This window comes from Haliotis rubra, unplaced genomic scaffold, assembly GCF_003918875.1.
Source record: "Haliotis rubra isolate DU_JTF1 unplaced genomic scaffold, ASM391887v1 Scf164, whole genome shotgun sequence".
NCBI classification, from domain to species: domain Eukaryota; kingdom Metazoa; phylum Mollusca; class Gastropoda; order Lepetellida; family Haliotidae; genus Haliotis; species Haliotis rubra.
Window position 1 is genome coordinate 1,364,381 of NW_025765603.1, and position 18,281 is coordinate 1,382,661.

Here is an 18,281-nt window from a genome sequence, read left to right on the forward strand (position 1 = left end):
ATCATGTCGAAGACCAAGGTTTGATTCCCACATGGGTAAAATATGTGAAGCCCAAATGTGAAGCGCTATGATATTGCTGGAATAGTGCTGAAGGCGGCATTAAACCATACTCTCTCACTCCTTTACATAAGGCAACACAAAAAATGGTGGAGACTGGAATGCATGAGGGTGTGTGGATGGCCCAGTCCGAACTGTTCCTACCCTTACATGTGTGCCAGGTACCAATGACCATGTGTTTGAATCCAGATTCAGCTGTATTGTGTTTATGCATCATACCTGTTTTTTGAGGGCTTCACAATGTTGGCAAACAAAAGACATGTAGCACTCCTGGCTTTCCTGTTGACTACTACTATTTAAGCAAATCTGGCTTTCAAATAAATTATCAGCAGATCCTGTCATGGCTAAGGGAGGTAACTCTGCTTAGTATATTTTACTGCTGAATGATAACCACTGGGCCTCCCATACCCTATGAATGTCAACTGATTCCAAATGTTTTAAAATCTGATGTGCTACGTAATATGAAAGTGTTGTAAATTATTTGCATATTTTAGGTTTTCGCGTTGCTGTAGATAATGAAAATAAAGCTCATAAAAATGTAGATAATAAAAATGTAAAAATTTAGCTGATGACTAATACTCTGACTGCACAGAATCTCTATGGAATGATTTCTTCACATTCTAAAAAAACCAAACCCAACCCCCTTTTAATGAGAAACATTAGGCTAATCACAGTGTGGAATAAAGAACACCTCTATCCAATCAATCTTCCGTTTTCTGACGTGGTGTGGTGATTATTCCTCAATGTCAGGTAATCAGTTACTTGTAAGTATCTTCCAAATGTCAAGTAGGGGGATTGACACTATCAATATTGACCTCTCCAACTTGACCCTGGCTCCTGTCTCCCAATCTCAGACAGCATTGTAAGAGCTTGAAGTTCATCAGAGACCAGGAACTCTGTACTCCATGATGCCTGGTGGGTTTGTTTTAGACAGAATTTTTTCCATTTTTCAAATGAGTAATGTTTTCTTTCAAAGAAGGACCCACAATACCTTTTTTACAACACATTTTTAAGAACACTGAGTTTGTCCAGTGAACCTCTTTTTGTGAGTGATTTTGAGGACAAAATAACTTTCTTATTGAGGCCATATAATATTATTAAATTAATCCCAAATTGTGAAGATCCTGATTAGAATTGGTCTTCAGTAACCCATGCTTGTCGTAAGAGGTGACAAACGGGATTGGGTAGTCAGGCTCACTGTCTTGGTTGACACATGTCATTGTATCACACTTGCATAGATCGATGCTCATGCTGTTGATCACTGAATTGTCTGGTTCAGACTCGATTAATACAGACCGCTGCCTAACTCACTCACTCACTCACTAAAATTAATCCCAGCTCTACCCACAGATATAGAACAAACTTTATGGATAACAACTTCTTTTTATTCGTGAGTGCGACATTTCGATACAGATTCTTGTACCGTTGTCAAGCAGGAGGGGCGATGGGGTACACTAATGTTAAAGCGTCTGCTCGACATGCTGAAGACCCGGGTTGGATTCCCCACAAAGGTACAATGTGTGAAGCCCATTTCTGGTGTCCCCCGCTGTGATATTGCTGGAATATTGCTAAAAGCGGCGGCGTAAAACCATACTCACTCACTCAAGCAGGACAATTGCACAAGAATCTGCATCGAAACATCACACTCACGAATAAAAAGAAGTTATCCATAAAGTTTGTTCTGTATTGTACTTCCCAACTTCTAAAATGCCACTCAAAGAAGTTCTACCCACAGACTGACAAATGATAAAATTCTTGGTTAAACAACATATTTAGAGAGCATAACACTTGTCTTATGAATAAGCTTTAAAAGTAAAATATTTGAAACTAAAACATGTCAATATTTCCCCAAATGTTTGTGAGTGCTGCTTACTACAGTATTTTATTTCTATCAGAGCATGAAATTTTATGTGGGAGGAAGGCATACATGGCGCTTCCATTAAGCAGTTCACCATTTTGTTGTAACCTGTGAGCTGATGAGTGAGTGAGTAAGTGAGTTGAGTTTAACACCACTTTTAGCAACATACAAGCAATATCACAGCAAGGGACACCAGAAATGGGCTTCACACATTGTACCCATGTGGGGATTCTAACCCGGGTATTTGGCGTGACAAGCAAACGCTTTAACCACTAGGCTACCCCACTACCTCCATGAGCTGATGAGTGCAGGTTTAGAGCTGACAAATGCAGAAACAAACTCAAAGTGAACCAGATAACAATTATGATCTTTGGTTACTGGAACACCTAAGGGAGACAACTTTAAAAAAATGAAGGAAAAAAATAAATAAATTGTGTCTTATTGAAAAGGAAAATGTATAATTTGAGTAATTATGGTAAGTTGACATGCTCTCTACCAGCTCTGTATCATCAATACAGCTCGGGCCTCATGCAGTAAAACCTAGATGATGTATAACTGTTTGTCATAGAAATGAAAGGTCATCTTAAATTAATGATGAATGTGTCTAAGTTTGACCTACAAATGTTCACTCAAATTAGGTTTACAGCTCAGTTGAAACTAATTTTTGCATGGAGAATATCATGTCATACTTTCATCAACCAGTCTCTCATGTCAAACATCTTGAAACTCAAATGAAAGCTTTAGAAATATATTATTTTTTCCCAGTCCATTGATATTAAAAAAATATTATTTCACATGAACTAAAAAGCATAAAATGTCCCATAAAACATTTACTGACATGGGCTAAAACAATTAAAAATGCTAACTGACATGAGCTAATAAAATAGAACGTTAAATCAAATGGGCTTACTGAATTTGATGACATTGTTGCCGTTGATTATCTCATGTATTGATATCAAAAAACAATCTAATTATTGTAAACATTTTGCAATATCTTAAAATAAATCAAATGCACAGTTTCAAAGCATTTTGGTATGGAATGGATAAAAACCTACATGTTTGAAATTCTCACGTCCAAGCAGTTTAGACCTCTTGCATCTAATAGCATTTCGGTTCGGAGTTTTTTAAGCTGCAGTGAGGCTACCTGAAATATTAAAGCAGTTGGTTTACCTACTAAAGATGACGTCTGCTGCATGTGTCCGTCTGTTACAGCACCCCCCAGGCGTCTGGCAAGTGGAAGCCAACATGGTTGGGAGGGTGGACTCGCATGGAGGTGCTCTTCCTCATCCTAAGTCTCATCCTCGCTGTCATCATCGTTGTCCTCATTGTTGTCATCGTCGCCACAAATGGTAAGTACTGTGCATGTGCTCCCCTAGTGATACTCCACTGTACACAGCGTGTAATGAAATACACTACTCAAAGGAAGTCAGGGTTACTATTGTTCGCCTGTAAAAACTCTAAACCATTATTCCTTAACAAAAATAACAAAATACATTGCCTGTATTGATGTATCCCTTCTGCTGTACTGGAGACAAGGCAATGGCATGAGAATACATGCTTGAGATTACCAATCGTTTGTTGCTAGACGTCTGAATGTTAGTCTGAGCAAGATATCACGGCTTGCAGCTTGTTACAACCAATCAGGTATGATAAATGACCGTCCCCGTACAGGCAGACCTTGAGTCACCAATGTAGACCAACATCAGTACATCTGGGTACTACATTTGCGTGATCGTACTGCCACGGGGGATAGCACAGCAGCCAGGGTGCCTGGACTTCGGAGGATATCCGGTCAAACTGTACGAAACAGGTTGAGAGAGATTGGACTGAGAACCAGGAGACCCGACATCAGGACCGTGCTACGTTATCACCATCACGCTCATCGTCTCCGTTATCTAAAATTATCCACTTGGTTGTATAGACATGCCCTTCTTCTAAACTGATGTAAAAATTAATGTTCTAAAGTCTATTTGTGGACGAGTTATACATGTTTGAAAATACAATATTTTCGCAACAGATTTCTGGCCTATGCTTTTCTTTTTTGGGATAGTATATATATTATATAGAATCACCTACCGTATATGCAGTTCTATTCACTTCCATATAACTTCCAATATTAATATAAATCATGAAATTGAACCAAGGTCTCATCCCTGGTCTAGAATACATCATGAAAGTAATTCAACCATGCCCACCTTATAAATAATATAATATCTAAACAGAAATCACAACACAAAGACTGTAGATTTAAAATTACCTAATATGGCATAGCCTCACAGGTGATTAATCAAAATCACCTTTTATTTTTTCCCAAACTTCCCTTCTCCATGCTGGAAATTCCAAATTAGACTATGCAACCTACAAAGACTGTACATGTTTCAAGAGTTGTAACACAAGTAACAGCCTTCCTCTGATCTGATCTAAAGCATGTCTGTACTAACATAAAAATAGAATGCCATACAAATTGCTGTGCAATCTGCCATTCTTTGACCTTTTAGCCTTTGGTGTGCGTTTCAGGTCCATTTGATGGTCATTAGATCTGATTGGTCTTGGTTTTTTTTGCATATCATCTTGGTTGTTCATGTTGGTAAAGGTTATTCACAGACATTTCTTCTATATTCCATTATTCATATCAGTGCTGAGGAGGAAGGGCACTTTTGTTTACCACCGATTCATAGGAATGGGTAACAAATGTCAGATTTTAAAATTTTATCATAATGAAAAGGATTAAAAATTGGGTTTTTAAACCTTATATAGATTTGGTCAATAGGAAAAAGATTAAAAATAGGTTTTTAAATGCCACATAGATTGGTCAATATGAAAAGGATTAAAAAATGGCAAAATTTAAATCTTATATACCACCTTTACAAATTTCTGAAAGTGATATGTGCACAAAAATACAAATATCCATCACCATAGCAATAAATCCAAGTTTCCCGGTCATCTTCACCCATTGTCTATATCTATTTCTGTTTTATCCAGAGAAACATCTGAGACTATGTGTCTGGTATCATGAATACCTGGATAACAACCAAAATAGACATGTATATATTAATCTGGCACATGGTCGTACATGTAGCAGGCTATCAATGCCTTGACGAAATGTCAGCATCATGCGCTTCTCACAGCCAGCACTCAGCTGGAATATACACCACTAAGCTATTTATTAGACCCGTGAAGATCCGGGTTAGAATTGATCTTCAGCAATCCATGCTTGCTGACTTGGTTGACACATGTCATCATATCCCAATTGCATAAATCGATGCTCATGACGTTGATCACTTGATTGTGTGGTCTAGACTCAATTATTTACAGACCGCCACTATGTAGCTGTAATGTTGCTGAGTGTGGCATAAAACTAAAGTCATTCACTCACTATTTAACATACTACCAGGTCCACAGTACATACTGCACTTAAGGTCTGACCAAAGGGGATTGGATGGGCAAAATGTCCTGCCTGATGTGTGTCACAGATATTTGCTCATGTCTGCAGTGTCAGTTGTCTTGGTACCATTGGTGTAAGTACACTCTGCCTGGACACTACCTGATGTGTGTCATCATGCTCAAGCTACATTAATGGTTGCTCATGTCTGTAGTATCTGTCGTCTTGGTACCGTTGGTGTAAGTACACCCTGCCTGGAAGGGCTGAATAATGAGGATCTGATGGACACTACATGATGTGTGTCATCATGCTCAAGCTACATGAATGGTTGCTCATGTCTGTAGTGTGTCGTCTTGGTACCGTTGGTGTAAGTACACCCTGCCTGGAAGGGCTGAATAATGAGGATCTGATGGACACTACCTGATGTGAGTCATCATGCTCAAGCTACATGAATGGTTGCTCATGTCTGTAGTGTCTGTCGTCTTGGTACCGTTGGTGTAAGTACACCCTGCTGGAAGGGCTGAATAATGAGGATCTGATGGACACTACCTGATGTGTGTCATCATGCTCAAGCTACATGCATGGTTGCTCATTCAGTCAAACCCTGGCTGTGTCATGCTCTCTTTAAATGAATGTAAATTAATCTTTCACTTGTGCACAATATAATATGGAACTTCTGATTTCTGTTGATATTAACCTGCATTGCAAAGTATAATTTATTAAAACAATTAAAACACTGAACCATCTGCCTTGCAACTCCAAATTTTACATTATATAGTTTCAAAATTGCTGACCGGGCATAAAACAATATTCACTCACAGTGACACAAGAAAAATATCAACTTAATGGTTTAATTTTGTACATACAGACCTCCAGTAAAGGATCCCTCTTTGGCAATTTCTTTGTCAATGAGTGAGTGAGTGAGTGAGTGAGTGAGTGAGTGAGTGAGTGAGTGAGTGAGTGAGTGAGTGAGTGAGTGAGTGAATGAGTGATGTCCAAATATGAGTGAGTATGTGAGTGAGGAAGTGAGCTGTTTTGATTTGATGGCCCTTATTGTAATAATCCAGCAATATCACAGCAGTGAACACCAGAAATAGCTTAACACAATGACCCAGCTGGGGAATAAAACAGGAACTTGTGAAAAATGAAAGGCTTAACAGGCTGCCACAGAAACCCTTTGTGCTTCAAAGTTATAACCTTCATCAAAGGAACAGTATAACTTTAAACTCCAATCTCACCTCCCTGGGGAGTATGGAAAGTGTAACTACAATAGGACTACTACTGGATTAAAAAAAACAACAATGTGGTCCAAATTGATATGTTCGACTTGATTCATTACAATCACAAAAACTAACACAATTATAAAAAAAATCAAGATTACATATGCAATACAAAATCATTTTAGTTTAAATGACCAACTTTGGAATCCTATGCAACAGAGTACTAGACAAACAGTGACCCCTCACTGAATCACCAGCATCATGTTTTACCGATATCCCTTCAGCCAATTAATCTTGAATCCATTGCTCAATGGCAGGTAGGCTGGCAGCCAGCCAGCGCACACACTATCACCTGTTTGAAGCTAATGTTGTTTTCTTGCTAGACAATACCACGCACATATGGGGATAAGGTGAGATCATCTACTGTAGTCCTTGCAATAAATGCACCCACAGACACATCGATGCATCATGCAAGCTGCATTTTCAGTCTAAGAACCACCAGGCTAATTTTATTATTTATTTTATTATTGGATATTTATATAGCGCACATATCCATGCACTAGTGCATACTCAAGGCGCTAGTTGTTGTTTTTCCCTTGATCATTGAATGTCAATCTCAACGGCACATCTTATTATCAATCTCAACTCCCTGGGGAGAATACAACTCTTGCTGCCACAAGGTGCACCAAGTTATTGCGGCTTTCACATCCTTACAAGGTTCCCATTCACAGCTGGGTGGACTGGGACACATAGTCACAATAATTTGTCCAAGTTTACTGCACGTTGCTGTACCCGCAACAAGGTGTTCATGTGGCCACCATCTGGCCATATACAAATGGATTAGTAGGTTCTTTTTAGTGCACAGGGTTGTGTACTGTACACTAGGGGTTGTGACAACAATGAAAGAGTCTGCACACAAAGTTGACTCCAAGGTTTTTACACCTGGTCACAGGTGGGCTCGATCCCGGCACCTCATGCCTGCTGGATCACTAGCCTGGTGTTAGCCAGCTTGCCAACCACACACCCTAATCAAGTTATTTTCAAGCATGTCAAAGCTGTATTTGTCAGATCCAATACAGCTTTACAAGGTGGGGTAGGTGACCCGAGGTAGGGTGAGATGAGGTGATGGGTGATGTTGTGTTCATCATTTGTCAATCCTATATTGACAAGCATGTGTGTGTGGCTGCTTATATCAATGTAACTTATGTGGACTTAAAAGTGCTAGTTCATGGAGATACCACCACGCAGTTAAACATGGATACCCAATTTGGACACATTACACACATAATGACATAAACCCGACCAGTCCTGGTTTCATCCCTGTAACGCCATGCCGAGGCAGTGTAGCAAATACCATCTTCATCATCTTTTGGTATCTATGGCCAGGGTCCCTGGGCCTAGATTTTCGAAGCTCTCTTAGCGATAAGATAGTCGTAAGTGCAAGACATTAACATTAACTTACGACTATCTTAGCGCAAAGAGAGCTTCGAAAATCTAGGCTCTGTTCTCCATCCACATGCTCTATCCACTACTCGGAGGAGGCAGATCGGTTTCACATGGACTTGTTACCCCTACAGAGCTAACCATCTGAAGTCATAATGATATAAAGTATATCCTTATCAATCTATGACATCATGAACAATGCATGATGTCATATTGAATTGTTCTTAATAATGACGTATTGTGATGTCTTAACTCTCAAACTAATCAGCTCTGAGAACAGAAAAACTGCATGTGTTTAAAAAACATTGAAGTTATTACACTCCATCTTTAAAATCTTTCTGGTAATGTTAGTTTCTGCACAGGTAATGTGTAATATATAATGGGTGCAGGTAGTTTATTGGTGTATGTATGGTACAACAGGTTGGTTCTCATTACTTGAGTACCGGTAGGACTGTTTCATAAGGTTTAACCCATTAACCAGCAGTAGATGAATAAGTCGGAGTACAATTCTACAAGATCTTGTTCCTTGTTACGTAATTTGCACTGAAAGTATGATAGTCATATATTTCATAATGAAATATCTGAAAAATATCTGAAATAAAAATTGAGATATTCATAAACAAAATATAGACTGCTTGTATTCGGACCGACACACCCTTTGGTGTTGATAGTGTTAAGGTGTGCATGACGTACGATGATCGTGTTTCATGGCCGATACAACCAGCTGACAGCCGGCACTTCCTTTAGTCATTGGTACCAGTAGTTTAACAAGGAGTTGGGTAAATTTGGTTTCTGTGCTTCATAGTTGTAGAATTTGGTACGAACTGTCTCCGATTTCTTTTACAAGGTAAGAATGTATGAATTTATCCACATATGTATGTTCACTCTTGCATATGGTAAACACTGATCTTGAAAAGATTTTTCTTTCATCTTCAACAACTGCATAGTACCTGTAAATCTATCAGATGATGTGTATTAATTGTCAGTACAAGACATAATTCTTAATATTTAACATTAATTACCGCAGTAAGTCTTAAAATTTATTGTTAAAAATAAAATATTTATTTTCTCAAATGTCTAAACATTATACATTGTTTTCAGACTTAACATGTTAGGTAGCAAATTTTTACTCTATACAAATTTACAAATGCACAGAAAATATTATATTAACTACTGATTCTTGGCTCATGATACTGCACTTGACAGTAAGAGTTTTGAGAAGAGAACTTACATTGTCTAGCAAACAACTCATCTTCTAAGAAAACATGACCTTTATTTCCTTGTTTCATTTTTCTACATGATAACAAATTGATCATCTTCAGTTGTTTTTATTAGAACCACATGTGATTTCCCCGATATTGGTTTCTTTCAAAATGTCAGCCGTTGTGGAGCTCAAACTTGGAGCGTGTTTTTTTTTCGGGGATCCATGAGAGACAGTTGTGTGCTCTGTATGCTGAGGAAGTTTTTGTCCTCGTGGTTTATATGGATCAGTGTCATTATCACTCCTGTCTATTGATAAAGCAATCTCTGACCTTTTAAAAGTTTCTGAGTAAATCAACTCTTGACCTCTACAGAATGTATGCTTCATGGTTTCAGATTAAGCTTGCATTGTGTTCAGGGAATTGTTTACATTTTATCATTTGTTCAGTGAAACCTGATTTTCTGGGAAGTAATTACCCCAGTTTGTGGACAAGGATGGATTTATGTTACGGACACCTTACTCGTATGTGGACCTTGTTTGGCACAGTTTGGGAGCAAGAGAGGTTCATTGAAGCCTAACTAGTGTAATTAGTGGTCCTTAATTTGATTTCAGTGGAATATATTCCGTGGAGGCTGGGATATTAACTTAACACAACATTTTAAGTTAGTACTTTAAAAGATGCAATAAATTTTTGTACCTACAGTGAATCATTTTACATTATTTATTAACATCAACTATACCAAGTTGACAAATATATTTCTAACAGGATGGTATATGTTTTCAAACATGTTTGGGAGCAGATTGGTTGTAGATTTATTTTGGTGGACATTAATTCCAGTTGATGGTTTGGTAGAATCATTTTGGTGGACATTAATTCCAGTTGATGGTTTGGTAGAATCATTTTGGTGGACATTCCTGTTGATGGTTTGGTAGAATCAGTTTGGTAGACATAAAAGTTGATGGTTTGGTAGAATCAGTTTGGTGGACATTCAAATTGATGGTGTTGTAGATTCATTTTGGTGGACATTCTAGTTGATGGTTGGGTTGAATCAGTTTGGTGGACATAAAAGTTGATGGTTGGGTAGAATCATTTTGGTGGACATAAAAGTTGATGGTTGGGTTGAATCAGTTTGGTGGACATAAAAGTTGATGGTTGGGTTGAATCAGTTTGGTGGACAATCCAGTTGATGGTTTGGTAGAATCATTTTGGTGGACATAAAAGTTGATGGTTTGGTAGAATCAGTTTGGTGGACATTCAAATTGATGGTGTTGTAGATTCATTTTGGTGGACATTCTAGTTGATGGTTGGGTTGAATCAGTTTGGTGGACATAAAAGTTGATGGTTGGGTAGAATCATTTTGGTGGACATTCCTGTTGATGGTTTGGTAGAATCAGTTTGGTGGACATTCTAGTTGATGGTTTGGTAGATTCATATTGGCAGATTTCCCAGTTGATGGTTTGGTAGAATCATTTCGGTGGACATAAAAGTTGATGGTTTGGTAGAATTATTTTGGTGGACATTCTAGTTGATGATTTGGTAGAATCATTTTGGTGGACATTCTAGTTGATGGTTTGGTAGAATTATTTTGGTGGACATTCTAGTTGATGGTTTGGTAGAATCATTTTGGTGGACATTCTAGTTGATGGTTTGGTAGATTCATTTTGGTAGACAGTCAATTGATGGTTAGATAGAATCAGTTAGGTGGACATTCTAGTTGATGGTTTGGTAGAATCATTTTGGTAGACAGTCAATTGATGGTTTTGTAGAATCAGTGAGATGGACATTCTAGTTGATGGTTTGGTAGAATCATTTTGGTAGACATTCAATTGATGGTTTTGTAGAATCAGTTAGGTGGACATTCTAGTTGATGGTTTGGTGGAATCATTTTGGTAGACAGTCAATTGATGGTTTTGTAGAATCAGTTAGGTGGACATTCTAGTTGATGGTTTGGTAGAATCATTTTGGTAGACAGTCAATTGATGGTTTTGTAGAATCAGTTAGGTGGACATTCTAGTTGATGGTTTGGTAGAATCAGTTAGATGGACATTAGAGTTGATGATGTTGTAAATTCATATTGGTGGACATTCTAGTTGATGGTTTGGTAGAATCAGTTAGATGGTCATTAGAGTTGATGATGTTGTAAATTCATATTGGTGGACATTCCAGTTGATGGTGATGTAGAATCATTTTGGTGGACATTAGCGTTGATGATGTTGTAAATTCATATTGGTGGACATTCTAGTTGATGGTTTGGTTGAATCAGTTTGGTGGACATAAAAGTTGATGCTTTGGTAGAATCAGTTTGGTGGACATAAAAGTTGATGGTGTTGTAGATTCATTTTGTGGACATTCTAGTTGATGGTTTGGTAGACTATTATTGGTGGACATTCCAGTTGATGGTTTGGTAGAATCATTTTGGTGGACATTAGAGTTGATGATGTTGTAAATTCATATTGGTGGACATTCTAGTTGATGGTTTGGTAGATTATTATTGGTGGACATTCCAGTTGATGGTGTTGTAGAATCATTTCGGAGGACATAAAAGTTGATGGTGTTGTAGATTCATTTTGTGGACATTCTAGTTGATGGTTTGGTAGATTATTATTGGTGGACATTCCAGTTGATGGTGTTGTAGAATCATTTTGGAGGACATAAAAGTTGATGGTGTTGTAGATTCATTTTGTGGACATTCTAGTTGATGGTTTGGTAGATTCATATTGGTGGACATTCCAGTTGATGGTTTGGTAGAATCATTTTGGTGGACATTTCAGTTGATGGTGTTGTAGATTCATTTTGGTGGACATTTCAGTTGATGGTGTTGTAGAATCATTTTGGTGGACATTCCAGTTGATGGTTTGCTAGAATCATTTTGGTGGACATTTCAGTTGATGGTGTTGTAGATTCATTTTGGTGGACATTCCAGTTGATGGTGTTGTAGAATCATTTTGGTGGACATTCCAGTTGATGGTTTGGTAGAATCATTTTGGTGGACATTTCAGTTGATGGTGTTGTAGATTCATTTTGGTGGACATTCCAGTTGATGGTGTTGTAAATTCATATTGGTGGACATTCTAGTTGATGGTTTGGTAGAATACGTTTGGTGGACATTCCAGTTGATGGTGTTGTAAATTCATATTGGTGGACATTCTAGTTGATGGTTTGGTAGAATACGTTTGGTGGACATTCCAGTTGATGGTGTTGTAAATTCATATTGGTGGACATTCTAGTTGATGGTTTGGTAGAATACGTTTGGTGGACATTCCAGTTGATGGTGTTGTAAATTCATATTGGTGGACATTCTAGTTGATGGTTTGGTAGAATACGTTTGGTGGACATTCCTGTTGATGGTGTTGTAGATTCATTTTGGTGGACATTCCAGTTGATGGTTTGGTAGAATCATTTTGGTGGACATTTCAGTTGATGGTGTTGTAGATTCATTTTGGTGGACATTCCAGTTGATGGTGTTGTAAATTCATATTGGTGGACATTCTAGTTGATGGTTTGGTAGAATACGTTTGGTGGACATTCCAGTTGATGGTGTTGTAAATTCATATTGGTGGACATTCTAGTTGATGGTTTGGTAGAATACGTTTGGTGGACATTCCAGTTGATGGTGTTGTAAATTCATATAGGTGGACATTCTAGTTGATGGTTTGGTAGAATACGTTTGGTGGACATTCCTGTTGATGGTGTTGTAGATTCATTTTGGTGGACATTTTAGTTGATGGTTTGGTAGAATACGTTTGGTGGACATTCCTGTTGATGGTGTTGTAGATTCATTTTGGTGGACATTCCTGTTGATGGTTTGGTAGAATCAGTTTTGTGGATATTGTAGCGATATGCTTCTATGGCTCTTCAGAGCAGACACTCTGGCAGGTAGTATTGTTACATACAGATGGCAGCAACTGTATGGCAAAAGTTAAAAAACTACTGCAAAATATATTTTTAATGTAAGTTAAAATATTGAAAAAGTTTAGCAATAACTGAATGATGCTTGTGCATGAAATTGACGAATCTGTGACAAAAATGATGTTCAGTGTAATTCCCTTTTTTGGCATGTAGAATATGTTCATGAATTTTTTTAGGTGAGCAATTGACAAACCTTTGCATTTGTTTACAATGGGTGCAACCAATGGGGCAGGATAGTCTCAGCTTTTCACAAACCCCTGATATCGTCAATAACTGATAGTGATAGTCAAAATTATACAATCAACTCTGCTTTTAGAGATTTCCTATGGGCGTGGAAAGTGTTTTGTTGCATATACTCACACCTGATTTATCAGTTCAAGCTTACAGTTAATTGTTATGAGAAATCACGTTGATGACTGATTTATGAGTTCGAAAAGACAATCGTTTATAATGTTAATGTTCATGCTTGTCTACTTCAGGATATGATTCAGCCAGCTCTCGCAGCTCTGGTGACTTGTCTCCACAGTCAGCGAAACACAAGAAATGGCGGTATACTCCGCAGACGAAAGGAGTGGGTGCCGATGGTCGTCCGTCGGATTCAGCCCAGAAAGGGAACCAAGTCGAAGAGCCAATGATACCACCTGACCTGACTATGAATGATCTTTGCCTATCAACTGATTGTGTAAAAGCATGTAAGTTTTGTTCTTAGATATTGAGTTGAGTTGAGTTGAGTTGAGTTGAATTGAGTGGAGTGAGTGGAGTGAGTGAGTGAGTGAGTGAGTGAGTGAGTGGTGAGTGAGTGAGTGAGAGTGAGTGAGTGAGTGAGTGAGTGAGTGAGTGAGTGAGTGAGTGAGTGAGTGAGTGAGTGAGTGAGTGAGTGAGTGAGTGAGTGAGTTGATCTGTGGTTGTGTTTTAGGTGGGTGTGGCTGGCTGGATAAGTGTGGCCTATCAAATTTTATCCATTAAAAATATATATGCTTGTAGGAAGCAGTATTTTGAATCGGGTGAAACCTTACAACTGGCCAAGCCTGTTCCAGATGTCTTCCAAAATTGTTATTACAAGGTTAAGTCTCACTCAAAGGACACCTGTACAATAATGGACATGGTCTTGCTATGCCCTAAAAACAAACATTGGATTGTTGGTGCAAATGTGGTGTGACCAAAGGGGTTTTATCTACACCAGGAGGGAGACATACATATCAACAACAACTCCAAAATTGCAAATAAAACCATTTCAGTTATAATTATGCTATGTGACGTGATCTTTATTGATTTGGTCATTTCTCTGATAACAAGGCCAACAGTAGGAAAAGGATTTAATCATTAGTGTTACAGAAAACCGATCTATATGTTATGTTAATATATCTTTGAATTTATGGAAATAAAAAATGTAAAAGAAACTACTAAGAAAACCCAACAATGAACAAACTAATTGGGGGTTTTCCCCATTTTACTGGGAACTGGCTTAAAATTCTAAAAATTTGAAAAAAATACTCCCAGATATTTCCTGACCCAAGTTGCACAGGAACATGGAACAATTTGACACACCTGGAAAACTATACTGACACATTTTGAAAACAAACCCTCACTTTAATAATTATTTGGCAAAAGTCACAAAAAAGAATATAGGTTGTTCTAGGTGCTAAGGCGATAGATAATCAAACACAACAATGTCAATCAGTGCGTTTTGAGATGTACTGCTAAAATCTTTCTCTTTCAGTCATTCCGAGTTCAAGCTGATTGTACATTTCCAGAGTGTTTTAGTGTATATTTCTCTTGATTTGTTTCAGCTTCTCGTTTGATTAATGCGATGGATGCTTCTGCTGATCCCTGTGAAGACTTTTTTCAATACGCTTGCGGCAACTGGAACAATATTAATGTCATACCAGATGATCGTGCAACTTTTAATACCTTTTCAAAACTCAGAGATGAAATCCAAGTAATGCTGAAAGGTATTTGATACATTTGTGATGTTATTTTGTGTTGTTAGTTATATCAATAGTTGTGGAGAAGATAGCATTCTTCTATAGATAGATTCTACTATTCATCAGAAATATGCATGATAATTAGTTTTTGATTCTTCATCGCAGCTCAAGACATTCATCACATAAAACTGATATGTTTATGCCTAGATGTAAATATATACAAATGGATATATTATATTGCCTCTTCTACCAATTCTACATGTATTCTCCATGACGAAGAAACAGGTCTTATTCGCGTTTAGTGCTTTCATGACAATCCCCTTCATCATATGATACAAAAACAACAACAAACAGGAGATAAACATTATTTGTTTTCAGATATGCATGTGTTAATGAGTATTCGGTACCGAGTATTCAATGCCTGGAAGTTTCATTAGGAAGTGATGGCATTAGCTGTCACAAAGGTTTACAGATCCATGCCCATGTGATGATTTTTCAACCAATCAGGTTGAACCTAACAGCACATTCATTTTACAATAAAACATGCAAGTCATTGACGAAAAAGAATCCAGGCTATCCAGAACTACCAAGATAGTTGAGTTACACACTTTTACATCATTCGGTTGGCACATGTCACTGATGGATTGATGTACATGTACTGACATAAAAGTAGGAATTGTTATTGTCTGTTTCTACAGTGATCATCTTGTGTTACCATGGCGATCACTATTGCTCAACGTTCTGAAACTATGGCTATGATTTTCTATTACGGTGCGCCTAGTGGCTGCAAGAGTTGTATACTCCCCAGGGAGTTGAGATTGATAATACGATGTGCCGTTGAGATTGACATCCAATGATCGAGGGAAAAATACCAGCGCCTTGAGCATGCACTAGTTGCCTGGATATGTGCGCTATATAAGTATCTTATAATAATAATAATAATAATAATAATAATGGTGATAATTACGATTGTGATCATGTTCAGTTGTGTTGGTGATCACATTCAGTTACTATGGCGACCATGTTGTAGGTTTGCTGGAAGAACCGGTGACAGACAAGGACAGTGCAGCTACAAGGAAAGCTAAATATCTCTACGACTCCTGTGTGAATGAAAGTAGGTGCCTCCATTATGTATAATGACACAGATCTCAGTGACATGAAATAAATCCGCTGCCACAATGCAAGGCTGGCCTCTTACATTCCCTGAAACTGGGGTCTTCCCCTGATACAGGGAATACTGTGATCTGCCTCTAGCACCACATTAATGTCATTTAGAGGTCACTAAAACTTGATGATGCGTCATCGTATCCCAACAGAAAGGAATGAACACTTAAAATATCAATGTGTTTCAGCTCTAATATATACTCATGCCAATAATGGTTGTCACCCCCCTCCCCACCCCAACCCCACACACCCTCTCTCCAATTAAAAAAATTGAAGGGGGTGACAACCATTATGGGCCTGGTGATGCAGAGAGTAGTACCCCTTCACGTGTGTATCTGTTCAAATAGATATTCAGGGTTTTGGCCCAGTGAAGCAGAGAGTTACTGAGTCCAACTTGCCCTGTTTGCAGCTCAGATAGATATTCAGGGTTCGGGCCCCTTGAAGCAGAGACAGAGTAGTCCCCCTTGCCCTGTATTGCAGCTCGGATAGATATTCAGGGTTTGGACCCGGTTAAGCAGAGAGAGTAGTCTCCCTTTACTTGTATTTCAGCTCAGATAGATATTCAGGGTTTGGGCCCCTTGAAGCCAAAAGAGTAGTAGTGGTGGCGTGTGATCCTGTGCACAGAGCGCAAGTCACGAATCAGTTGAAGTTAAGCAACGTCGAGCTCGGACAATCCTTGGATGGGTGACCATGTTTGGCAGCTTAACTTCTGACAGTTTCTAGGACTTCTGTCCTGCCCCACAACAAAGCACATGTAATACATGTGGTCTCACCTTAGGCAAGTGAGTTTGTTCAAAAATTGCCTCTGTTCACCCAGCAGAAAATGGGTACCCGGTTGGATAAAGTCAAGTGACTATAACCTTCTAGCGCCTAACAGGCAGCTTGGGTTATCCGGGGTAATAATAATCAGGGTGTTAGCGCTTTGAGCCTGCTTTGCTGCGTGGAGATTAGCGCATGATAAGACTTCTCATTATTATTATTTTTTATTATTAGTCTCCCTTTATTTGTGTTTCAGCTCAGATATATAGTCAGGATTTCGCATAGTGAAGCCAAGAGAGTAGTCTCCCTTTCCTTGTGTTTCAGCTCAAATTGATAAGTCATGATTTTTCATGGGTGAAGCCAAGAGAGTAGTCTCCCCCTTTACTTGTGTTTCAGCTCAGATAGATATTCAAGGTTTGGGCCCGGTGAAGAGTCTGCTGAATGAGCTGGGAGGGTGGCCGGTGGTGCTGGACTCGGAGTGGAAGGAGGAGGACCATGACATGCTGGACCTGATCCTGAAGCTCCGTCTGTACAACAACAAGGTGCTCATAGACCAGTGGATCAGTGCTGATGACAAGAACTCCCAAGTCAATATCATACAGGTAAGTGAGTGAGTGAGTGAGTTTAGTTTTATGCCGCTTTTAGCAATATTCCAGCAATATCACGGCAGGGAACACCAGAAATGGACTTAACACATTGTGCCCATGTGGGGAATCGAACCCGGGTTTTCGGCGTGACGAGCGAACGCTTTAACCACTAGGCTACCCAACCGCCCCTACAGGTAAGATATCATCGAGTGAGTGAGTGTCGAATTTGACACTGTGGGTGGCTGAGTGGTTAAGTTTCGGTTTGACATTTTTGTTTAGTTGAGTGGGTAGAGGGATGAGTGAGTGGGTGGGTTTATGTCTTATGCAGTATTATGGTTCACGGACCCCATATCAGATTAGCTTGTAGCTCAGATCAATAACTGGACTGTCTTCCTGGCAGACTGAATCTTGTAGGTAATTCAAATGGAATATAAACCTGAAGACTGCTTCTCACTATATATTAGACATAGCTTATTTTCCCGGAATTACCGCATTTGAGGTTTTTGTTTGCTCCCAGGTTTTACTTTTCGTAAGTAAGACCTATTTCCCGGTTTTACTTTTTCCTAACTCTATATTAACATCAACATTCAAATTCAGATGATATGTTAGTGTTTGAAATCAATTGAAAAATATTGTCAAAGATCAACTTAAATGTGCAAATGTTTTCCCTAGCAGGATTGGAACCGTATATTTCAGATTCATAAGTCATGGTAAAATCATGATTTCAACTGCCACTAATAACACTCTGTGTTATATGCTATATGTAATATGACAT

General features: G+C 38.6%; 1 protein-coding gene across 1 annotated transcript in view; it reads left to right on the top strand.

Annotated features, from left to right (window-relative positions):
* Window positions 1-18,281, top strand: part of LOC124271894 (membrane metallo-endopeptidase-like 1) — a 93,708-nt gene that overhangs the window by 56,764 nt on the left and 18,663 nt on the right. Inside the window, 5 exon segments of the mRNA XM_046707061.1 lie at window positions 3,128-3,264; window positions 13,551-13,763; window positions 14,862-15,023; window positions 16,027-16,110; window positions 17,316-17,521. Coding sequence (XP_046563017.1) covers window positions 3,128-3,264; window positions 13,551-13,763; window positions 14,862-15,023; window positions 16,027-16,110; window positions 17,316-17,521 — 802 coding nt within the window.